Genomic DNA, 26180 nt, shown 5'->3' with positions numbered 1-26180 from the left:
GAGGTCAGGAGTTCAAGACCAGCCTGACCAACATGGTGAAACCTTGTCTCTACTAAAAATACAGAAATTAGCCGGGTGTGGTGGCACATGCCTGTAATCTCAGCTACTCGGGAGGATGAGACGGGAATCGCTTGAATCTGGGAGGCAGTAAGCTGAGATTGCGCCACTGCACTCCAGCCTGGGTGACAGAGCGAGACTCTCTAAATAAATAAATAAATAAGTACATAAGCTTAAAGGGGAAGTGGTGTAATGTAAAATTTAAGCACATATAGGTTCTGAAGTTAGACATATCTGTATCAAAAACTGGCTCAACAACTTATTAGCCGAGTCTGTTTCCTCATTTAAAAATCAAGTTATACACTTAAAATATATACAATTAAAAAAAAAAGTAGGCCAGGCGCGGTGGCTCAAGTCTGTAATCCCAGCACTTTGGGAGGCCGAGACGGGCGGATCACGAGGTCAGGAGATCGAGACCATCCTGGCTAACACGGTGAAACCCCGTCTCTGCTAAAAAACACAAAAAACTAGCTGGGCGAGGTGGCGGGCACCTGTAGTCCCAGCTACTCGGGAGGCTGAGGCAGAATGGCGTGAACCCGGGAGGCGGAGCTTGCAGTAAGCTGAGATCCGGCCACTGCACTCCAGCCTGGGCGGCAGAGCGAGACTCCGTCTCAAAAAAAAAAAAAAAAGTAACAAATTGGGATGTCATTAAAAAATGACAGAGCAGGGAACTCCAAAAGTCCATTCTGCCACTAAAGCCAGGAAAAAACTGGTAAAAGTGTCAGAATCAACCTTTTTGGAACTCTGGAAACTAACCAGTTTGCAACAAACAGAAGAATGCTTAATTTAAAAAACAAAAACCAGGGCCAGGTGCATGTAATCCCAGCACTTTGGGAGTCATGCCTGTAATCCCAGCACTTTGGGAGGCCAAAAGTTTAAGACCAGCCTGGGCAACATGGTGCGACCCTGTCTAAAAGCAAAACAAAACCAGCTGAATCTTGCTAAGAGAACTTTCTGGTGTTTTAACCTACCCTGGTCCCATCACCCGCTCTCCAGCTTGGTGGTGACCTTGAACAACAGTCCACACTCCCAGTACTGGTGTACAGGTACAGTACTGGATACCAGTACCTGATGGGGCAGGACAAACTTATTCTCAAAAAATTGTGGTTGTTTGTTTTGACCTGCCTGTCAGCTCCCTGGAGGACCACCTCAAAGGGCCTGCTTTCATCTCAACTAACTAGGAACTACCCAGTGCTGAGGGGGTTACATGAAGGGTGTTTATCAAAAACATTTCAAGGTAAAATATATTAGTCTCTGCTGCCTAGGGCAAAGGATAACAGCTGGGGCATCCAACACACTAACCAAAAAGAGTGGGAGGAAAAGCTGGGAAATGAGAAGCTGTGGGAAATAAGAGCTTTGAATAGCGCTGACAAGTTCCTGGAATTTAGAAGGTCACATGCATGTCTAAGGCTGGGCACATGCTCAGAAAAGACATGAGAAGGCCACATGTGGCTCACCTTCAGGCTCTAGTCAAGCAGGAAGTGAAGGCTAAGGCAGAGTTGTAACCACCTGACCATGTTGAAGACATGCTCCAATATACATTCTAGCTCCTGAACCAACCTCCCGCTACCCCCTCTTACCTGTGCCTGTGATAAGTGTAACAAAGTTTTCCAGTCCCTTTCCTTGGCCAAATTTCCTTTCTGCCAGGGCAGCACAGTTGCCATCATTGTCTACCCACACGGGGAGATGCAAAGTGTCAGAAAGGGGGGTCCTAAGGTCCACAGAGTTCCACTCTTGGATCAGTTTGGTAGAATGCAGCACAATTCCTTCCCGAGGATTTACACGGCCACCTGTGGAAATGCCTGCGCTCCACCACGAACACAAGGAAAATAATGCTGATGAGCAATCTCAGGAAAGTGTGCTGACTTTCTTGGCTTAGAACACGGATTCATTCACCCCAGATCTCCTAAGACAAACATTACCAAGGACTGCAAGGAAATATTAGACAGTTGTGAATTAAAGCCATAGCGCCTTGAAGATTTCTAGAACCATCAGTGCTTCTCTCCTAATGCTTGTTGGTGTTCCAGGAAGTCCCCGTGCTTGGGGCCCACAGACAGCACCTAGAGCCATCTGTGCACAGGGCAAACACTGACTTGATGCTCAGGCATGCATCACAACTTAGTAAATTTTGTACATTAAAATGAGCATTTCTTGGATTTATAATGTACAATCTTACCTACTCCCAAAATTCTGCAGTTCAGTTTTACAGCTTCTGCTGCAGCTTCCACACACATCTGTAGGATTAAATTAATCCTCTCTTCATAGGTTTTAGGATTGAACTGAGTATACTTCTTAACTATTTCACCCTAAAAGAGAAAACAAGTTCTGTCTCACTGGTCTTAGCTAAGCAGCATATTGTGAGTGTTGTGATCTTTTTCATGATAAATCAGATACTGCTATAGGATGACCCCACAGTCTTAGATGACCGCTTGGGGAAGGAGCCACAGCCTGGCCTGGGCCAGCCCTGGGATAAGCTCAAGTAGTTCCTGTAATCTGTCCTAATATGGGGCTGTTGAAGCAATGAAGACTCCACAGCCAGCAAGATGGGCCCCTCTTTTTTCTTTTTTTGAGATGGCTTCTCACTCTGTTGCGCAGGCTGGTGTGCAATGGCGCGATCTCGGCTCACTGCAACCTCCGCCTGCCAGGTTCAGGTGATTCTCCTTCCTCAGCTTCTCAAGTAACTGGGATTACAGGCGCCTGCCACCACGCCCGGCTAATTTTTGTATTTTTAATAGAAATGGGGTTTCACCATGTTGCCCAGGCTGGTCTCAAACTCGTGACCTCAAGCAATCCTACCGCCTTGGCCTCCCAAAGTGCTGGGATTACAGGCGTGAGCCACTGCCCCCAGCTGGGCCCCCTCTTTTTTTTTTTTTTTTTTTTTTTGAGACGGAGTCTCGCTCTGCCGCCCAGGCTGGAGTGCAGTGGCCGGATCTCAGCTCACTGCAAGCTCCGACTCCCGGGTTCACGCCATTCTCCTGCCTCAACCTCCCGAGTAGCTGGGACTACAGGCGCCCGCCATGTCGCCCGGCTAGTTTTTTTGTATTTTTAGTAGAGACGGGGTTTCGCCATGTTAGCCAGGATGGTCTCGATCTCCTGACCTCGTGATCCGCCCGTCTCGGCCTCCCAAAGTGCTGGGATTACAGGCTTGAGCCACCGCGCCCGGTGCTGGGCCCCTCTCTTAAGCTTAAGTTCAATGTTGGCTAATTTGAGCCTAGTTCATTAAAAGACCATATTTTACTCTTTCAGGTTGACAGAATTTTCTTGCTTACTGAGGTGACTGGGCACAGTGGCTCATGCCTGTAATCCCGACACTTTGAGAGGCCAAGGCGGGAGAATTGCTTGAGCCCAGGAGTTTAAAACCAGTCTGGGAGATACTGTGAGACCTTGTCTCTACAAAAAAATTAGCCAGGCATGTTGGCATATGCCTATAGTCCCAATTACTTGGGAGGCTGAGCTGGGAGGATTTCTTGAGCCTGGGAAGTTGAGGCTGCAGTGAGCTGAGATCATGCCACTGCACTCCAGCCTGAGCAACAGAGTGAGACCCTTTCTCAAAAAAAAAAAAAAAATACTGAGGCAACTAAGTAGCTGAGCTTTAATCATCTCCTGTAATTGAATTCAGTGATGGTCTGGATACTCTGTTTCCTTAGGGTAAATTTCCATCCTGGTTGGCAAAAATACCACATTGTTTAAATTACTGTATGGCCAGGTGTGGTGGCTCACGGCTGTAATCCCAGCACATTGAGAGGCCGTGGCAGGTAGATCACTTAGACCTCAGGAGTTCAAGACCAGCCTGGGCAGTAAGAGGAAACCCCATCTCTATAAAAAATACAAAAATTAGCCAGGCATGGTGGCTTACACCTGTAGTCCCAGTTACTTGGGAAGCTGAGGCTGGAGAATCACTTGAACCCAGGAAGCGGAGGTTGCAGTGAGCCAAGATTGCGCCACTGCATTCCAGTCTGGGCGACAGAGTGAAACCCTGTCTCAAAAAAAAATAAAATAAATTACTGTGCTTTTTGATATGTTTGAATACCAAACAGTGATAGTCCCTCCTGATTACTTGTCTTTATATATTTTCTTTGCACAACTGACTTTTGTACTTTTAATGATAAACTTCGAGAAATTCCACTATGATTTACAATAATTTTACTAAATGTAAAAAAAAAAATACTATTGAAATGTTTACTAGAATTATGTTGATCTTATAAATCCAATTTGGAAAACGCTTAAAAATAATCAGCACTTCCATCCAGGGCATTTTTTTCAAGGCTTTATGTCTTACAGTAAAGTTTTAGAATTTTCTTTATATAGATCACATCGTTTCTGGCTTCAGTTATTCTTAGGAGTTTTTGTTGTTGTTCTGAATAAGATCTCTCTTTCCATTTATATTATTTTGTTATTAGTGGATTTTAATATATCAAATACAGGGTTAGAGCTGTCACTAGGATTGTCATTAAAAATAAATGTAGGCCATGCACGGTCGCTCATACCTGTAATCCCAGCACTTTGGGAGGTCAAGGCTGGTGGATTCCTTGAGCCCAGGAATTCAAGAGCAGCCTGAGCAACATGGTGAACCACTGTATCTACAAAAAACAGGCATGCTGGCATAAGCCTGTAGTCCCATCTACTCAGGAGGCTGAAGCATGAACATCGCTTCAGCCTGGGAAGCAGAGGTTGCAGTGAGCCGAGACTGCACCACTGCACTCCAACCTGGGTGACAGAGCAAGACTCTGTCTCAAAAAATAAAAATACATCTAGAGCTGGACACAGTTAATGTGCACCGGCATGTGCCTGTAGTCCTAGCTATTATACTTGGGAGGCTGAGGCAGAGGATCATTTAAGCCCAGGACCTTCAGTTCAGTTTGGGAAACATAGGAAGATCTTGTCTCTAAAAAAATTTTTTTTTTTTAATTAAGAGAATAAAAAATCTAGAGTAGTGCTTCTAAATCTTCACTGTGCATCAGAATCACCTGGACAGCTTTTAACGCAGAGTGATGCCTGGCCTTCATCCCCAGAGACTCTAATTTAACCAGTCTGGGGTGGGAGCCAAGCATTTTTTTGTCTATTAATAATGTTTTTTGTTTTACCCTGTCAATAATCTCCATTTTTGCTATTCCTTCCTTTATTCCCTTCATAACTTCCACAATTATGTTTGATAATGCTGCAGAAAACATCTTTCTTTTCTTCTTGATTTCAACAGGAATGTCTCTAGAATTTTACCATTGAAAAAGGAATGCCTCTAGAATTTTACCATTGAAAAAGATGTTGGCCTTTCATATGGAATAAATCATCTTTCTGTTAAGAAACTATTCTTCTATTAGTTTTTGTTTTTGTTTTTTGAGATGGAGTCTCACTCTGTTGCCCAGGCTGGAGTGCAGTGGTGCGATCTTGGCTCACTGCAATCTCCGCCTCCTGGGTTCGAGCGATTCTCCTGCCTCAGCCTCCCAAGTAGCTGGGATTACAGGTGGCTGCCACCATGCCCGGCTAATTTTTTTTTAACTTTTATTTTTAGTAGAAACGGGATTTCATCATGTTGTCCAGGCTGGTCTCGAACTCCTGACCTTAAGTGATCCGCCTACCTGGACTTCCCAAAGTGCTAGGATTACAGGTGCGAGCCACTGCATCCAGCCTTCTATTAGTTTTTTTTTTTTTTTTTTTTTTGAGACGGAGTCTCGCTCTGTTGCCCAGGCTGGAGTGCAGTGGCCGGATCTCAGCTCATTGCAAGCTCCGCCTCCCGGGTTTACACCATTCTCCTGCCTCAGCCTCCCGAGTAGCTGGGACTACAGGCACCTGCCAACTCGCCCGGCTAGTTTTTTGTATTTTTTAGTAGAGACGGGGTTTCGCCGTGTTAGCCAGGATGGTCTCGATCTCCTGACCTCGCGATCCACCCGTCTCGGCCTCCCTAAGTGCTGGGATTACAGGCTTGAGCCACCGCGCCCGGCCTATTAGTTTTTAAAAGAGTATTTATAAGGGAGGCCTCTTGGCTTTTCTTGAGAAAATTATGTTTTGTTTTGCTTTCCTTATTTGACCTAATGGTATTAATAAATTTCCTACAACTTTACATTTAAAATCTTTGCTATATCTCATCGTCTCTGGACGCTTTATACACTTACACTATTTCAAACAAAGAGTTTTCTGGTAGGTTTATTCTAAGTCATTAGAGATCACTTTAACATGATCAGTTTGTTATTTTTATGAATGTTCTCTCACCTATAAACACTGAGTGATGGTTTGGTTGATAGATTGAAGGTATGCTGTATTCAATAAAGAGCAGAACTGTAAAAATGCAAAATGGAAAATCCACACAACTGATGACATTCTAGAGAAGAGGCAGCTCCCTTCACCATTTGCTGATACCCCTCACCTGGGCAGTGATAGTGATCAGCATACTCCACACTCCAAGCTGTTACCAAGTATAGAATTTCAGATCTTCTGGGTGGCAAAAGCCTGATCTGATGCCTAAAGGGGTCTTCCTACTGTCAAGTCTACTGTCTTGGATTCCCAAAGAAGTTACTTCTTTGAAATGCTAATGATCAGTAAAATAGTGAGACAAACATCGTAAAGGATCCACAAGTCAATACTATGAGCAAATGATTGCAAGTTCTTGTGTATGTTTCTAGTCTTACCTTCCAACTATATATACTTAAAAAAAATCAATCGCTTATATGGGATATAAAGTTAGGAGTTTAGGAGTTATTTTACCTTCATGCTGACTATTGCAACTCGGAGGTTTGTCCCGCCGAGATCAACGGCCAAGGCACTTAGAGTTTCAAGAATATGGTCAATATCTTGAGAGATATTCTCCTTCACAGGAGGAAAGCAGAATTTCTTTTGCAGTGGCTCTTGAAGATCGATAGATTTGAGAAATTTCAAAATCCTTGGAACAGCATTTCCATCCCCATATATCTTTGAACTGCAATATACAAAAAGTCAATTAAATTAAATGCTTCTGCCATACATAGTGGAATCTGAGACTTCAGGTAAAAATAATTCATGCTTCTTCCTAAAATGACATCTTCCTGCCATGCACAGTGGCTCACACATATAATCCCAGCACTTTGGGAGGCTGAGGCAGGAAGATTGCTTGAGCCCAAGAGTTTGAGACCAGCCTGGCAACATAGAGATGGCAACTCTGTTTCTACAAAAAAATACTTTAAAAAATCATTTTAAAGAAATAAATAGGCTGGGTGCCGTGGCTCACACCTGTAATCCCTACACTTTGGGAGCTCGAGGCAGGCGGATTACCTGAGGTCAGGAGTTCAAGATCAGCCTGGCCAATACGGTGAAACCCCATCTCTACTAAAAGCACAAAAATTAGCCAGGTGTGGTGGGTGCCTGTAATCCCAGCTACTCAGTAGGTTGAGACAGGAGAATTGCTTGAACCCGGAAGGCAGAGGTTGCAGTGAACCGAGATTGCGCCACTGCACTCCAGCCTGGGTGACAGAGCGAGACTCTGTCTAAAAAAAAAAAAAAACACACAACAAAAAAGAAAATAACATCTCCACAATATATACATACTTCAGAACATCATGTTGTACACAATAAATAATACAATTTTATCTGTCAATTTAAAAACTGTAAATCATAATTATACAGGACTAAAATTTTTTTATATAATAATATCTAGATCTCTTCAGCAACATTGTAACTAAGCGCCTGTCTTTTTTTGCCTTTTTAGTTTTTACCTTTATATTTCTGAGAAAACAAAATTATTTTTAGAAAGAAACATTCAAATACAGGGAAATCCCATCGATTTGAAACAGAAAGGAGGGTGGTCAAAATTAATTAAAAAGCTGAACTAGACTTCTTAAAAAAATCAGTTACATTATTTTCTAATACTTACAGAAAGTCAAATAAGGTTAAATAAGTGTAGCAAAAGTGTTGTATTAATTAAGAGAAACAAATAAGGCTGGGCGCAGTGGCTCACACCTGTAATCCCAGCACTTTGGGAGGCCAAGGCAGGCAGATCACCTGAGGTCAGGAGTTTGAGACCAGCCTGGCCAACATGGTGAAACCCTGTCTCTACTGAAAATACAAAAATTAGCCGGGTGTGGTGGTGAGCGCCTGTAATGCCAGCTACTCAAGAGGCTGAGACAGGAGGATTGCTTGAACCCAGGAGACGGAGGTTACAGTGAGCTGAGATTGCGCCACTGCACTCTAGCCTGGGCAACAGAGCAAGACTCCATCTCAAAAAAAAAAAGAGAAAGAAAATATATATTCTACATTGAAACCTTTGGTACAGTAATAATGGGTATGATATTAGCAATCTGTGTCTGCCCAGCAACTAGGGGCCTGTAGGCATAAGAAGGAAAGCTCTGTTAGGATGAGTGAACAGTGATTATAGCTCTAAAATGGTACTGAAGGTAGCTCCCCTTTTAATCACTCAACAAAAAATGTTTTATACTCACCAAGGGTACTGTTTACCAAACTGAAGGTGCAGTGCTTGCAATATTTTGTCTTGGGTGTCAGCATCCCGGACATGAAGAACATTCTCCCCTAGGTAAAATCCATTACAAGGATTTGGAAGTGGGAATATTCAAATAATAAAGAAATTATCAGTGTACTATGCTCATAATTAGACCTGAAATCCAGCTGTCTGAGTCTTTTGTTAGGGAAAAATCAACTTTTCTACTTTATACCTTTTCAAGTACTCTTGGCAAGATTTCAGTACATCAAGGGCACTAGGGTCCTTCATTCCCAAAGAGAACAAATCAAGTTTTTGTTTATTAAAATAAATAAGGTGGACTAACCTGTTATCCACTTACCATTTGCCTAGTCATCTATGAGATCCACTCTCTTTCAACCTGCCCTGCCTTCCATCTACTCAGCCAGCGGTTCACTCAGCTGGTCAGGCAGTCACTTTCCCTCCAGACATTTCCTGACCAACATGAGGGAGTAAATCTAGTGAAAATGGCCACGCTGTTCAATGGGTTTGGCTAAGAAGAGAAGAGTGAACGAGTAACAGCTGGAGAGAGGTGTGGGGTCAAGAAAGAAGTTGTTTCGTGTTGTTTGTTGCGAGATGCGAGAGGCTTAGGCATGTTTAAATGATGAGGAGGTTAAACAAAGAAAGATGAGAAAAGATGACTCATGGATAGGTCCCTGAGAAGGCAGTAGTAGGGACTGAAAACACAGGTAGAAGGATGGGCAGTGGATAAGCAGGAGAGACACCCACACCCACACCCATGCCCACACCCTGCTGTAAAGGTAAGAAGGAAAGGATGGATGGGCATGTGCATTTATATAAGTTTATTTAAGTGCAGTGGCAAAAAGTACAGAGACCATGTTGGCATATGATTCAATTATCCTTTCACTTTTTTTTTGTTTGTTTTTTTGAGACAGAGTCTTGCTCTGTTGCCCAGGCTGAAGTGCAGTGGCACAATCTTAGCTCACTGCAACCTCTACCTCCTGGGTTCAAGTGATTCTCCTGTCTCAGCCTCCTGAGTAGCTGGGATTGCAGGCGTGTACCACCACGCTTGGCTAATTTTTGTATTTTTAGAGACGGTGTTTCACCATGTTAGCCAGGCCGGCTTGAACTCCTGACCTCAAGTGATCCACCTGCCTTGGCCTCCCAAAGTGCTAGGATTACAGGCATGAGCCACCGCACATGGCCCTCCTTTCACATCTTAAATGAACTCAGCAGTATCTACAACCCCTTCCTTAAAACATTTTATTTTACAGGCTTTATAGATAGCACACTCTTCTCGTTTCCCTGCAGCCTCACTGGTGTTCCTCTTTAGTCTTCCTTGCTGGCCCTTACCTCTTCACCAGAACTCTAAAGATTGAAGGGCTTCAGAAGTTGGTCCTGGGCTCCATTCTCTGCCCTTCTTTTTTTTTTTTTTTTTTTGAGATGGAGTCTTGCTCTGTCACCCAGGCTAGAGTGCAGTGGCATGATCATAGCTCACTGTAACCTCAAACTCCTGGGCTCAAGTGATCCTCCCAACTCAGCCTCCTGAGTAGCTCAGATCACAGGCGCATGATACCAGGTCCGCCTAATTTTTAAATTTTTTTGTAGAGATAAAATATCACTATCTTTACCCAAGCTAGGGTCGAACTCCCAGCCTCAAGCAATCCTCCCACCTCGGCCTCCCAAAGCACTAGGATTATAGGCGTTGAGCCACCGCAACTGGCCTGGGTTTTAAATACTGTCTATGGCTGGTGCCGTTATCCTCAATATCTTTTCTTCATACTAGAAACAGAATTTTTAGCCAGGCATCTGATCCCCAGCCAAAGATTATATTCTGGCTGGTCCAAGTACAGTGGTGTTTACAACTAATTGATCACAACCAGTTCCTTCTCCCCCCGCACTGCTTCACTTGACTAGCCTAAAAAAAAGAAAGAAAGAAAAAAAAAAAAAAACAAAACAGACTGGGCACAATGGCTCACATCCATAATTCCAGGACTTTGTGAGGCCAAGGTAGGAAGGATCACTTGAGACTGGGAGTTTGAGACAAGCCTGGGCAACAAAGCAAGACCTGTCTCTACAAAACATTTTGTAAAAACATTAGCCAGGCATGGCTGGGGAGGCTAAAGTGAGAGGATAACTTGAGCCCAGGAATTCAAGGTTACGATGAGCTATGACTGTACCACTGCACTCCAGTCTGAGCAACAGAACAATATGATCTCAGACAAAAAAAAAAACTATATTCTTCAGCTTGCCTTGCAGCCAGATGTGGCCATGTGACTAAGTTCTGATGGATATGAGAAGAAAGATTTGCAACTTTCAGGTCTTGCCTTTAAAGGGAAAGGCATCTTCTCTTTTCCTTCTTCCAAAGGCTAAAACAGAGACTTGCAAGCAATAGCTAGAGCAACCACTAAGAAAATAGATGGAGGCTAAGTCTGATGATTGTGGAGCTGCCATCCACTGAGAAAGAAAGAACATCTAACTTATTTCAGCCACTATTATTTAGGGTCTCTGTTACAGCAGCCAAACTGACAACCAATTATATACATCATCTCTATACCAATGACTCTCAAATTTCTATCTCCAACTCTAACTCTTCCTGGAACTATCTAGCTGTTTACTAGCCATGTCTGCTTTGATATCTAATAGGCATCTTAAACTTCACATAGCTATAAGAAAACTCTTAATTCAATCCCTCCCCAAATCTGTTCCTCCCTCAGTGTCCCCATATCACTGCCCAATCAGAAATCTAGGCTGTAATGGAAAAGGGTGTATCATTAAAGGAAAAAGAACTGAACTAGAACCAAGGAGATTAGTTCTAGCTCTGCTCTTTCTCCAGTTCTTCGTAATTGCCACCTTTCTGTTATATTTAGATTTCTTCCCTTCTCATTCCCAGTGTATCACTGCCCAATCAGAAATCTAGGCTTCCTTGTTGATTCCTTTCACCTCCACATCCAAGCATCGGCAAGTACTACAACAAAACTCAAATCTAACTTTTTTCCATCTCTAATATTTCATCAAAGCCACTATCATCTCTCATCTGAGCAAATGAATCAGCCCCCTTACTGGTCTCCCTGCTTTTACTCTTGCCCCCCCCTCGACATTCCATTCTCCATATTAGCAACCAGAGTGATCTTTCCAAAATGCAAGTCATGTCATGTCATTCCCTCCCATCATACTTAGAAAAAATTCCAAATGATTTACCCTGGCTTACATGCATCTGCTTCCTTCTCTAACATAATCTGTATCACTCTGCCTCTTGCTCACTACTCTATAGCCACACTGGCTCTTCCGTTTCTCAAATACACCAAGTTCACCTCCCGGCCCTCACACTGGCTGTTCCCACTGCCTCTCCCTGATCCTCACATAGCTGACTCCTTGTCATTCAGATTTCAGCTTAGGTGTCACCTCCTTAAAGAGGCCCTCCTTTAACCAGTCTAATGGAGTCCATCATATACCTTGTGTTACAGCAGGCACAGCATATAGAATTGCTGAAATTTTTCTTATTTCTTTTGTGTTTGTCTATCATCTGTCTACTCTCCCACTAGAATGTAAGTTGCATGAGAGCTCAGCCCTTCTTGGTCTAGTTTATTGCCAAATCCCAGTGCCTAGTACATTGTAGGTGCTTACTAAACATTTTCTAAGTGAATGAATTGAGGAATTTGAAAGAATTTCCATCTCATGGCTTCCATTTTCTCTGTGAAGTGGGGAGTAAAGTAATATGCTGGGAATGAGAAGGGAAGAAGATCTAAATGTAACAGAAAGGTGGCAATTATGAAGAATTGGAAAGAGAGCAGAGCTAGAACTAATCTCCTTGGTTGTAGTCCAGTTCTTTTTCCTTTAATGATACACACTTTTCCGTTAAATACCACTGCGTGTAAACAGGATTAGAACTTGAACTAATGTTAATAACAGGACCTAGCTCAGTTAGCAAATTCATTAATAATAATCCTACTTATACTTAAGGGGCACTTTACTTAGAACTACCATACTGTAAAGTACTGACTGAAGGGATTCTATATTAGGCCCAGAAAATAAAAGCCTAGCATTCATATATTCATGAAACATTCAACCATATTCTCTCTTAAACACAGCCATGAAAGATCATAATTAAGAACCACTTAATGCTAATTGATATTACAAAGACAATAAAATGTAAGCAGAATGGGCCAGGTGCGGTGGCTCACACCTGTAATCCCAACACTTTGGGAGGCCGAGGTGGGTGGATCATGAGGTCAGGAGATCAAGACCATCCTGGCTAACATGGTGAAACCCCATCTCTACTAAAAATACAAAAAAAATTAGCTGGGCATGGTGGCGGGTGCCTGTAGTCCCAGCTACTTGGGAGGCTGAGGCAGGAGAATGTTGTCAACCTGGGAGACGGAGCTTGCAGTGAGCTGAGATTGCGCCACTGCACTCCAGCCTGGGTGACAGAGCCAGACTCCGTCTCAAAAAAAAAAAAAAAAAAATGTAAGTAGAGATCTAAAATCTAAAATATTTGGTAATCACTGTGTGCTATTTATTGACTATAGATTTTAGGCTTCAACTGGTTATTAACCTCATTCACTCGGTCACAAAATATATGCTCAGCACTGATATATGCATACCTTATAATAACTCACATGTGTATAAAGCCTAGTCAGTTGAAGTATGAGCAAAGGTAAATACCTGTTTCTCTTCCAATCTGACGTGTTCCCAGGTTGATCACAGGTGTCCCAAAAGCTCCAACTTCTCGAACCCCACAGCTGCTGTTCCCAATCATACAACCAGCATGGGCAACCAACTGGATAAACTGGTCAAATGGGACGTGTTTAACTGCACGAAAATTGGGATGATGCTCAATGCCCTTCTTCCGCATCACTCGAACCATCTCTTTGCTCCCTATGAAAATGAAAAGAACCAATTGGTAAGTGGTTTGTGAGATAAACTATTTTCATTGGCAAGTGTAGCCCACACAAAGAAATCTCCCTACAAAAACCTCACATGAGTTATTAGGGAAATAGTAATTTTAACTACTGACTTTTTCATGAATGATGGGTATCTAAAATGTCCTCTGCTTCACTCATCTAGGAACTCAGAAAGCAGCAGTTGGGACTTTTCAAACAGAACTAGAAAAAGCAAATAACTTTTATCAATGCCCTAGTAAAAACTTTTACCTTAAACTACAATTAAGAGGCTAAAGACAGGCCAACAGCCTGTATCTCTTAACCTCAAAGTTCCCAAACGGAACCCTCTCAGGCTCCCCACACCACGCTGATCTGAGAGCCTCTTCCCAGCTACACTCACCTTTACACTAACAAGAACTCAGTGGGATAGCACTCCCGTTTATGTGGACTGCACTCTAAGAAAATACAAATAGATTCTGACACTGTGGCTTATATTTTAACTGCATGACTTAATAGAAACTTAAAGATATATGAAGGGAAGGCAATATTTAATGTCCCTCTACTTGCCTCTCAACTGACCCTCTCCTAACTACCCCATACCTAGGGAGGAAAACTGCTAACCTGATTGGTTAGAAGGCAGAAGTCTGACCACACCATGCTCACCAGTGGGCAGGTGCCACTCATTTAACCAAAGCTGTGCATGCATGGTTCTCAATCTTTTTGACTTTCACTGTGTGGCAAGGTAGGTAAATGGACTCAGGGTCTAACTCTGGAGAAGGCCTGGCCACTTCTCTCTGTATACAGTCTTGCCAGCGCGTCATCTGTAATTATTGTACAGGTTGAGCATCCCTTATTCGACATGGTTGGGACCAGAAATATTTTGGGTTTCAAGTTTTTTTGGATTTTGAAATACTTGTTATTCTGTAATACTTACCAGATCAGCATCCCTAATCTGAAAATCCAAAATCCAATTGCTTCCTTTGAGCGTCATGTTGGTGCTCAAAAAGTTTGAGATTTTGGAGCACTTCAGATTTCAGATTTTTGGCTTAGGGATACTCAAACTATAGTACATGGCACACCAGAAGGCACCACTACTACTATTCCAAGATTCAGGTTTCAAATTCACTTGAAAGCTCCTCTTTGGCTTAAGGCCTCAATAATCCATTTTCCAGAGGGAGTCCTGTACTGGGGAACTGGGCACTAAGCCAGATAATGATAAAGTGATGCCTTGATTCTTATTTTCCTATTGTTCCCTGGGTATGTTGTATCAAAAACCCCGTGGAGGGTAGAGGCAAGTGGCAGGCATGACTTAGATATACCTGGGACCCTTTACTTTCATAGAAAAACCCTCTAATTCTAAAGTATGTACAATCAGGAAAGTGCATTATAAACAGAATATGTCATTGACAATGAATGTTGAACCAGAGAGACACATAGTTACATTACAAATATTTATACAAAATTTAAAGGATCAGAAAAGAAAAAATATTAATGTTTTTGAAATATTGATACATTACCTAGAAAAAATCTGGGTTGGGTATTCTTAAATTTTTTTCAACTAATATCCTACTTTGTTCTCCCTAACACAAAAGATTATTCAAGGGAATACTAAGACAGAGGTTCTTTCAGAGTAAGTTGGTGATATCTTGACGTTGCTGAGAAAGGGTTCTGCCTCCTTTACCAAAAAAAAAGCCTAAGAACTCAGCAATGAGTGGTGTCAGCTAACGATAATCAGTATTTGGAAATTCTTCAGTATTAGGCTCTGTTCTGGCATTTCTCATATCTCACACCCCCATTTACTCGCCTAAGGTCTCAGCAGTAACAAAATCTATGGTACCATTCACCAGTAAGCAAGTGATCAACCAGGGCAGGCTTGAGGATGAACTGGTTGGGACTGGCTGGGGACTCCAGATTGAAACTGCTTCAGCTCAAGATTACTTTAAGGTATAGCTAACATAAATAAGAAAGAAAGCAAGAAAAAATATTAGTGGCTATTTTACTGTGGACAGTGGAATTACTACTTTTCTAGCGCTTCTCTTTCACGTCAACTTTTTTTTTTGAGATGGAGTCTCACTCTGTGACTGAGACTAGAGTGCAGTGGCGCAATCTCAGCTCACTGCAACCTCCACCTTCCAGGTTCAAGTGATTCTCCTGCCTCAGCCTCTTGAATAGCTGGGACTACAGGTGCCCACCACTGTGCCTGGCTAATTATTGTATTTTTAGTAGAGACAGGGTTTCACTATCTTGGCCAGGCTGGTTTCGAACTCCTGACCTCAAGTGTTCTGCCTGCCTCGGCCTCCCAAAGTGCTGGGATTACAGGCATGAGCCACCGTGCCCGGCCATCTTTCACTTCAACTTCTAAGATTTATGTCTCTTGGCTACTGCAGTTTCTTAACTGGTGGAAACTGGAGGGAAAATGTTAGTACTAAACATGAGACTAAAGTAGACAGTAGACAGACTATTTTTATTATTAAGTTTCTACTGGACTTGGCAAAAACATTACAAACTTTTTGAGTTATAGCAGAATTGGTAATCCTTTGAAAATGGGAATGCATTTCAGAATAGAGTGCCCTTCAATGATAAGATGAGCAAGATAGGAAGGCAGTTAAAAGAAGAAGTAATAGAAACATAAAACTGGAAAAAGTAGGTGGCATAATTTCATTTTCAAGTTCAATTACCTGCATCAATATTTGGAAACAGAACTAGGGTCCGCTTGTTAAATGAGATAAGTGCATCCAATGTTAATTCAAACATTTTTATGGAATGCTTAATGTCAGTGGTCACAGGGTGCTGTAGTGCAACAATGTAATCTTTAGATTTTACATCATCACCTGTTTAAAGAAAATCAAACCACATTGCTTCATTAGTTAAGAATCTTAAAAGAGAAAGAAGCAAATTCTGAAAGCAAGATTCTAAGTCTTTGCTTTTAAAAATTCTAAGATAGAAACAGTTTGTCAAATTGTGAGCAGGGCATCCAAATTAGAGTCAAATGATAAGAACTTACAGCAACAAATCCAAGGATTCAGCAAACTTAACATTTTACAAAGACATGGTGCCACAAACATAACTTTAAATAGCAGGCACTAGAAATTCACTGTTTTAAAATCCAAACTATTCCAAAGCACTGGAAAAATGTGACTCTCTTCCCAATGTCTAACTAATGTTTTTAGTGAGTATTCAGCAATATCAATGAATAATAATGTTACAGATCATGGCATTTTGAGGCTGAACAAGCATTAAACATATTTCCTAGAATGCACAGGAGCTTCCCTGTACCATCACCTACCAGATTCAAGTGAACAGTGTTTCTAACTCTGTTAAAGGACTAGGAGAGTTTTGCTCATCCCTAGGCTGGGATCCGAAGGACAGTTCCTCAGCAAAAATTTAAAATGTAAAAAGTTTAGATTGACAGTGCTATGTCAAACAATGCAAGATATTTATCAATAGGGCCTATATTATCCCATAAAACTGAAAGTGAGCTCCACTCACTTTTTTAAAAATTATTTTTTCCGTAAGTTATTGGGGTACAGGTGGTAATTGGTTACGTAAGTTCTTTGGTAGTGATTTGTGAGATTTTGGTGCACCCATCACCTGAGCAGTATACACTGCACCATTATTTGTAGTCTTCTATCCCTCGCCCCCTCCCACTCTTCCCTCCAAGTCCCCAAAGTCCACTGTATCATTCTTAGGCCTTTGCATCCTCATAGCTTAGCTTCCACATATCAGTGAGAATATACAATGTTTGGTTTTCCATTCCTGAGTTACTTCACTTAGAATAATAGTCTCCAGTCTCATCCAGATCACTGCAAATGCTGTTAATTCATTCCTTTTTTATGGCTGCGTAGTATTCCATCATATATATATACCACAGTTTCTTTATCCACTCGTTGATTAACGGGCATTTGGGTTGGTTCCATGACTTTGCAGTTGTGAATTGTGCTGCTATAAACATGCATGTACAAGTATCTTTTTCAAATAATGACTTTTCCCCTGTGTAGATACCCAGTAGTGGGGTTGCTGGATCAAATGGTAGTTCTACTTTTAGTTCTTTAAGGAATCTCCACACTGTTTTCCATAGTGGCTGTACTAGGTTACATTTCCACCAGCAATGTAAAAGTGTTCCCTGTTCACCACATCCACACCAGCATCTACTGTTTTTTTATTTTTTGATTATAGCCATTCTCGCAGGAGTAAGGTGGTATCGCATTATGGTTTTGATTTGCATTTCCCTGATCATTAGTGATGTTCAGCATTTTTTCATATGTTTGTTGGCCATTTGTATATCTTCTTTTGAGAATTGTCTATTCATGTCCTTAGCCCACTTTGTGATGGGGTTGTTCTTTTCTTACTGATTTGAGTTCATTGTAGATTCTGGATATTAGTCCTTTGTCAGATGTATAGATTGTGAAGATTTTCTCCCACTCTGTGGTTGTCTGTTTATTCTGCTGTTCCTTTTGCCGTGCAAAAGCTCTTTAGTTTAATTAGGTCCCAGCTATTTATCTTTGTTTTTATCATATTTGCTTTTGGGTTCTTGGTCATGAAATCCTTGCCTAAGCCAACGTCTAGAAGGGTTTTTCCCATGTAATCTTCTAGAATTTTTATAGTTTCAGGTATTAAAGTCCTTAATCCATCTTGAGTTGATTTTTGTATAAGGTGAGAGATGAGGATCCAGTTTCATTCTTCTACATGTGGCTAGCAAATTATCCCAGCACCATTTGTTGAAAAAGGTGTCCTTTCCCCACTTTATATTTTTGTTTGATTTGTCAAAGATCAGTTGGCTGTAAGTATTTGGGTTTATTTCTGGGTTCTCTATTCTGTTCCATGGGTCTATATGCCTATTTTTCTACGAGTAACATGCTGTTTTGGTGACTATGGCCTTATAGTATAGTTTGAAATCAGGTAGCGTGATGCCTCCAGATTTGTTCTTTTTGCTTAGTCTTGCTTTGGCTATAAGGGCTCTTTTTTGGTTCCATGTGAATTTTAGAATTATTTTTTCTAATTCTGTGAAGAATAATGGTGGTATTTTGATGGGGATTGCATTGACTCTGTAGATTGCTTTTGGCAGTATGGTCATTCTTACAATATCAACTCTACCCATCCATGAGCATAGGATGTGTTTCCATTTGTTCATGTTGTCTATGATTTCTTTCTTCTCTTTTCTTTTTTGAGATATTGTCTCACTCGTGTTGCCCAGGCTGGAGTGCAATGGTGTGATCTCGGCTCACTGCAACCTCTACCTTCCAGGTTCAAGTGATTCTCCTGCCTCGGCCTCCCAAGTAGCTGGGACTACAGGTATACACCACCACACCCAGCTAATTTTTGTATTTTTAGTAGAGTCTGGGTTTCACCATGTTGGCCAGGCTGGTCTCAAACTCGTGACCTCAAATGATCTGCCCGCCTCAGCCTCCCAAAGTGCTGGGATTACAGGCTGCGCCCAGCCTATGATTTCTTTCAGCAGTGTTTTGTAATTTTCCTTGTAGAGGTCTTTTGACTCCTTGGTTAGGTATATTCCTAAGATTTTATTTTATTTTATTTTATTTTATTTTAATTTTTATTTTATTTTATTTTGCAGCTATTGTAATAGGGGTTGAATTCTTGGTTTGATTCTCTGCTTGGTCGCTGCTGGTGTATAGAAGAGCTACTGATTTGTGTACATTAATCTTGTATCCGGAAACTTTGCTGAATTCTTTTATAAGTTCTAGGAGCTTTCTGGAGGTGTCCTTAGGGTTTTCAAGGTAAACAATCATATTGTCAGCAAAGAGTGACAGTTTGATTTCCTCTTTACTGATCTGGATGCCCTTTCCTTCTCTTGTCTGACTGCTCTGGCTAAGACTTCCAGTACTATGTTGAAGAGGAGTGGTGAGAGTGGGCATCCTTGTCTCGTTCCAATTATCAGGGGGAATACTTTCAACTTTTCCCCATTCAGTATTATGTTGGCTGTGGGTTTTATTACATTAAGGTATGTCCCTTGTATGCCAATTTTGCTGAGAGTTTTAATCATAAAGGGATGCTGGATTTTGTCGAATGCTTTTTCTGCATCTATTGAAATGATCATGTGATTTTTAATTCTGTTTATGTGGTGCATCACATTTACTGACTTGTATACATTAAACCATCCCTGCATCCCTGGTATGAAACCTACTTGATCACGATGGATTATCTTTTTGATACGTTGTTGGATTTGGTTAGCTAGTATTTTTGTTAAGGACTTTAGCATCTATGTTCATCAAGGATATCAGCCTGTAGTTTTTTTTGTTATGTCCTTTCCTGGTTTTGGTATTAGAGTAATGGGGGCTTCACGGAATAAATTAGGGAGGGTTCCTTCTTCCTCTATCTTGTGGAATAGTGTCAAAAAGATTGGTACCAATTCTTTTTTGAATGTCTGGTAGAATTCTGCTGTGAATGCATCTGGTCATGGAATTTTTTTTGTTGGTAATTTTTAAATTACCATTTCCATCTTGCTACTTGTTACTAATCTGTTCAGGGTATCTAATTCTTCCTGATTTAAGCTAGTAGGGTTGTATTTTTCCAGGAATTTGTTCATCTCTTCTAGGTTTTCTAGTTCATGTGCGTAAAGGTGTTCACAGTAGCCCTGAATGATCTTTTGTATTTCAGTGGTGTCAGTTGTAATATCTCCTGTTTCATTTCTTAGTGAAGTTGTTTGGATTTTCTCCCTTCTTTTCTTGGTTAATCTTGCCAATGGTCTAACAGTTTTATTTATCTTTTCAAAGAACCAGCTTTTTGTTTCATTTACTTTCTTTTTGTTTGTTTTTTGAGACAGAGTCTCAGTCTGTCGCCCAGGCTGGAGTGCAGTGGCATGATCTCGGCTCACTACATCCTCTGCCTCCTGGGTTCAAGCAATTCTCCTGCCTCAGCCTCCTGAGTAGCTGGGACTACAGGCCTGTGCTACCATGGCCAGCTAATTTTTGTATTTTTTAGTAGAGACAAGGTTTCACCATGTTGGCCAGGATAGTCTCGATCTCCTGACCTCGTGATCTGCCCGCCTCAGCCTCCCAAAGTGCTGGGATTACAGGCGCGAGCCACTGTGCCCAGCAGCAGTTTCTTTATGAAAGAAGGATGGCAAAGTGGCAAAAACTAGAAGTCTTTTTAGACCAGGGAAAAGTAAAATGCAAGAAAATAAGCCAGAGCAACTCATCCCTGGCAATAATACATTTCATACAAAGTTTGCACCTGCTTCTCCACCTGCATTTCTGATATTATTGCCGGTCTGTCTTTGTATCTATCCATAATTCAGCAGCCTCAGCCCTTTCATAAATCCTCTCCATAAAGGCATTTTGTTTTCTGTTGTTAAGTCCTGTATTTACTGTGATATACCTTTTATTGTTAGGAATTTAACATGCTTTTTTAACTTTGCTAATTTTAAAATTAAGATTGTAATACATGAACATTCTGGTTACAAAGCTGCAATGTTATATACTGTCTACCCAACCCTATCTTCTTATAAGCAGAGTGATAACATGAGAAGTTCCACATCAAGGCTGGGTGCAGTGGCTCACGCCTGTAATCCCAGCAGTTTGGAGGGCCAAAGAGGGCGGATCACCTGAGGTCAGGAGTTCGAGATCAGCCTAGCCAACATTGTTAAGCCCCATCTCTACTAAAAATACAAAAATTAGCCGGGCGTGGTGGTATGCACCTGTAGTCCCAGCTACTCAGGAGGCTGAGGCAAGAGTATTGCTTGAACCCGGGAGGCAGAGGTTGCAGTGAGCCAAGACTGTGCTAATGCACTCCAGCCTAGGTGACAGAGCTCCAGCCTTGGCGACAGAGCAAGACTCTGTCTCAAAAAAAAAGAAAAAAAAAAAAAAAGAAGAAGAAGTTGCACATCAAGAAGCAGGCACAGATTTTATACAGAATGTATTACTGCCCAGTGGTAGATGGCTCTGCCTCCTTGTCTTTTCTTTTTCACTGGTTTAAAGATTTAAACAAACAAACAAAAACGCAGTTTTAGCTATTCTGTTGTCCTTCTTTTCATAAAGAACTGCTTAAATTGTCCCAAATAGGACCTTAAGCCCTACAAGTACAATTCAATTTTGCTACATTCTGCTTTCTAATGGTTATTTGCTGGTTTTTGTTTTGTTTTGAGATGGAGTCTCACTCTGTTGCCAGACTGGAGTGCAGTGGCGCGATCTTGGCTCACTGCAACCTCCGCCTCCCGGGTTCATGTAATTCTTCTGCCTCAGCCTCCCGAGTACCTGGGACTACAGGCGTGTGCCATCAGGCTCAGCTAATTTTTGTATTTTTAGTAGAGATGGGGTTTTACCATGTTGGCCAGGATGGTCTCAATCTCTTGACCTCATGATCCACCCGCCTCGGCTCCCAGAGTGCTGGGATTACAGGCATGAGCCACCGCGTCTGCCCTGGGTTTTATGCTTTTTTTTTTTTTTGAGATGGAGTCTCGCTTCTTCACCCAGGCTGGAGTGCAGTGGTGCAATCTTGGCTCACTGCAACCTCCCTGGGGTCAAGCAATCCTACTGCCTCAGCCTCCCGAATAACTGGGAGTACAGCACGTGCCAGCATGCCTGGCTAATTTTTGTATTTTTAGTAGAAATGGGGTTTCACCATGTTGGCCAGGCTGGTCTCCAACTCCTGACCTCAAGTGATCCACCTGCCTGGGCCTCCCAAAGTGCTGAGATCACAGGCATGAGCCACTGCACCCAGCCAAAACTAGTGTTTTGTTTTTTTGAGACAGGGTCTTATTCTGTCACCGAGGCTGGAGTACAGTGGCACAATCATGGCTGCTGCAGTCTTGACCTCCCAGACTCAAGCAATCCTCCCACCTCAGCCTCCAGAGTAGCTGGGACTACAGGCATACACCATCATACCCAGCTGATTTTTGTATGTTTTGTAGAGACAGAGTTTCACCACGTTGCCCAGGCTGTTCTCAAACTCCTACGCTCAAGTGATCTGCCCACTTTGGCCTCTCAAAGTACTGGGATTATAGGCATGTGCTACCACATCTGGCACATTATTATTTTCTATTCGTTGTAAGTTTTTCAGTAATACAAGTTTTCCAGAATACATATGGAACTAATGGTATAATTAGAACAGAATCCAAGAGTGTTTCATTGGAAACATACAAAAAGGACTGAAGAGACAGAAGGTTGTTCCACCAGCATTATCTAGACGATCCCTTGATAACTACAAATCTGTCCAAGGATAAGAAATATTTAGAATGGGCGGGGGGCGGTGGCTCAAGCCTGTAATCCCAGCACTTTGGGAGGCCGAGACGGGCGGATCACGAGGTCAGGAGATTGAGACCATCCTGGCTAACACTGTGAAACCCCGTCTCTACTAAAAAATACAAAAAAACTAGCCGGGCGAGGTGGTGGGCGCCTGTAGTCCCAGCTACTCGGGAGGCTGAGGCAGGAGAATGGCGTGAACCCGGGAGGCGGAGCTTGCAGTGAGCTGAGATCCAGCCACTGCACTCCAGCCTGGGCGACAGAGCAAGACTCCGTCTCAAAAATAAATAAATAAATAAACAAATGACTTGGTGTACATACTTCCTAACCATTGCATTATTACAATTTTTATTAAAATGGCATATTATGGCTGGGCACAGTGGCTCACACTTTGGGAGGCCAAGGTGGGCAGATACTTGAGGTCAGGAGTTTGAAACCAGCCTGGTCAACATGGTAAAATTAAAAATACAAAAATTAGCCAGTCGTGGTGGCGCACGCTTGTAATCCCAGCTACTCGGGAGGCTGAGGCAGGAGCATCACTTGAACCCAGGAGGCAGAGGATAGAGTGAGCCGAGATCATGCCACTGCACTCCAGCCTGGACAACACAGCAAGACTCCATCTCAAAAAATTAAATAAATAAAATGAAATGGCATATTATACTTATAATTTTATAGCTCCCCCCTTTACATATTAGGATCGTTCTTATAACTAATATATTTAATGGATTAAAGCATTCCATTCTATATATATAGCAGAGATTTCTAAAAATCAATCCACTAAGCCTATTTTACAGAAAAGGTGAACCTCAGAGAGATAAAGTCATACCATAGGGCAAGGTCTATGAACTAAAACCTTGGCCTTCTCATTGCTAACAGAGTATTCTATCCACAATAGTTTCCAAAAGGATTGAAATAGACGGAACATTTTCTGACAAAAACAGCCATTAGACTGCCTAAAGTCTGAGATACGCACCTAGCCACATGCGAATGATGCTCATGTAGTCTTTGTTCTTGGCTGAGAGAAGTTTGTCATAAGAAGGACAGCCTGCCAAAAGGATGCGATCATGGTCCTCACACATGGATATCAGGTGCTGCTCTGCACTGCGGGTGCAGCACACATGATAATGAGCCAGTTTTGTTATGGCATGTCTAATAGAGTCATCAATGGTCCCACTGACTTCCCCACCTTCAATGTGAAGGATTCGGATGTTCATCAAGGCAGCAGATGTGGCCAGAGCCAGGGCATCAAACCTGTCTCCATGAACAATCATGATATCAGGCTTCAGGCGATTAAGGACATCTGGCAGCTTCACTAGGGCCAGGCCTACTGACTCCACCATGGCTGCCTCATCTTCTCCCCTCACAATTGTGTGTAGCCTGGTGTTAATGTCAAAGTCATCTTGTTCAATCATTCTATATGTATTTCTAAAACCGGGAAGAAATAAAGATTTAAGAACATGTTCTTAAACACAGAGCCATAACATACAAGAAAAGCAATCTAACACCAACCCTGAAGTGAGAAACATTAAAATAAATAAATGTAAGTATAACTTACAAACATAAAAAGCATAGACCATAAATGTAAACAGCCTGATTAAGATTCTTTTTTTTTTTTTTTTTTGAGATGGAGTCTTGTTCTGTCGCTCAGGCTGGAGTGCAGTGGCATGACCTTGGCTCACTGCAACCTCTGCCTCCCGGGTTCAAGCGATTCTCCTGCCTCAGCCTCCTGAGTAGCTGAGACTACAGGCATGTACCACCACACCCAGCTAATTTTTCTATTTTTAGTAGAGATGGGGTTTTGGCATGTTGGCCAGGCTGGTCTTGAACTCCTGACCTCAGGTGATCTACCCACCTTGGCCTACCAAAGTGCTGGGATTACAGGCGTAAGCCACTGCACCCGGCCAGAGAATATTTTTATTAGGAAGAAAGAGACTAAACTTTTAACAGTGGTCAGCACTTTTTATATACACTTAGGGGAAAATGTTCTTTACCCGTTTTTTTAATTTTTTTGAGACACAGTCTCGCTCTGTCGCCTAGGCTGGGGTGCAGTGGTGCGATCTCGGCTCACTGCAACCTCCACCTCCCAGGTTCAAGCGATTCTCCTGCCTCAGCCTCCTGAGTAGCTGGGACTACAGGTGTGTGCCATCACACCCAGCTAATTTTTGTATTTTTAGTAGAGACAGGGTTTCACGATGATGGCCAGGATGGTCTCAATCTCTTGACCTCGTGATCCGCCCACCTCCACCTCCCAAAGTGCTGGGATTACAGGCATGAGCCATCGCGCCCAGCCAGCCCTTTTTTCTTTAAGAAAACATTTCACGGTGAAAAGTCTCTCACTTTTGTCTCCCAATCATCCAGTTCTCCCCGGAAGCAGCCAATTTCTTGTGTTAGAATGTACTTTAAACATGCATTTTCATTCACTACTAGTCAAATTTCCTATTTAACGGTCTCATCAGATAAATACTATTTTTCCACCCTTGGTAAACTGTGGTAGGCAGATAAAAAACCTACTATCATCTCCCTGAGAGCCTCTCTTCCACTAGTCTTCCTGTCAAAGCTTTCTCCCAGCAGTAAAAGAACCCACTCAGACTTTCATCTCAGGTTCTAGCTAAAATTTCTATTCTACCGAGAGGATGCTCCTAAATAGCCAGAATTCATTTTGTATTAAAAAAAAAATCTATGGATCCCTGAGCTATCCATTAAGTTTCTTCTCTACTCTTTAAGTATTTCCTAATAGTAAATTCACACCTTGTTTTTAAAGAATAGTCTGAAAAGGACAATTTTATTTTAATGCAAGGTTCTTTCAGATATAGTACTGTATTTGTGACCCTCTTTGGAGACTACATTAATGTATTCATGCCACAAGGGTGCACTAAATGCCTTTTTATTATATATATCAAGATGTATGTAATAAACCTTGTTCTCTCAAAGATTGTCCAACCTTTGTTTTTTTGTTGTTGTTATTGTTTTTTTCTTTTTTTTGAGATGGAGTCTCACTCCTGTTGCCCAGGCTGGAGGGCAGTGGTATGATCTCAGCTCACTGCAACCTCCGCCTCCCGGGTTCAAGCGATTCTCCTGCCTCAGCCTCCCGAGTAGCTAGGACTAGAGGCATGTGCCACCACAACTGGCTAATTTGTTTTTTTGTATTTTTAGTAGAGATGGGGTTTCACCATGTTGGCCAGGCTGGTCTCGAACCCCTGACCTCAAGTGATCCACCCACCTCAGCATCCCAGAGTGCTGGGATTACAGGCGTGCGCCACCGCACCAGGCCCAACTTTCACTTTTTAAATGTAGCCTGTGATTAATAACAAACCTAATGTCACCAAAATAAATGCCAATGGTCACAGTAATGTAACTCTCTACTTTACCTTGCAGTTTAGATTTTTAAAATCTTGTTCCATATCTACTACTTTATATGCTGTTGGCCTATAAACCAGTTTTAAGGACTTGCCATTAGAGCTCACAAAACAGATTACATGGAATCACATTGTTATATGCATACAATATGTATTTATAAGTGGCATTTCTTTGAATGTAACAACTAGTAACAAACAGTAATATTTTTATAGCTACCATTTATCAATCATCTACTAAGCAGCATCATTGTGATGGATGCTCTATATCATGATCTCCATTCCTCAC

The 26180-nt window shown here is 42.0% G+C and overlaps 1 protein-coding gene across 3 annotated transcripts in view; it reads right to left on the bottom strand.

The window, feature by feature from the left end:
• Window positions 1–26180, bottom strand: part of GNE (glucosamine (UDP-N-acetyl)-2-epimerase/N-acetylmannosamine kinase) — a 42348-nt gene that overhangs the window by 6637 nt on the left and 9531 nt on the right. For all 3 annotated transcript variants that reach the window (XM_023203187.3, XM_023203190.2, XM_023203189.1), the window contains 7 exons: window positions 23512–23963; window positions 16020–16172; window positions 13124–13336; window positions 8463–8550; window positions 6757–6967; window positions 2234–2363; window positions 1638–1859 (listed from right to left, as the gene is read on the bottom strand). In XM_023203187.3, coding sequence (XP_023058955.1) covers window positions 1638–1859; window positions 2234–2363; window positions 6757–6967; window positions 8463–8550; window positions 13124–13336; window positions 16020–16172; window positions 23512–23963 — 1469 coding nt within the window. The remainder of the gene's footprint in view (window positions 1–1637; window positions 1860–2233; window positions 2364–6756; window positions 6968–8462; window positions 8551–13123; window positions 13337–16019; window positions 16173–23511; window positions 23964–26180) is intronic.

Source organism: Piliocolobus tephrosceles, chromosome 14 (genome assembly GCF_002776525.5).
Source record: "Piliocolobus tephrosceles isolate RC106 chromosome 14, ASM277652v3, whole genome shotgun sequence".
NCBI lineage: Eukaryota > Metazoa > Chordata > Mammalia > Primates > Cercopithecidae > Piliocolobus > Piliocolobus tephrosceles.
The sequence above is the reverse complement of the archived record's forward strand: the minus strand, read 5'-3'. Positions and strand labels throughout refer to the sequence as shown.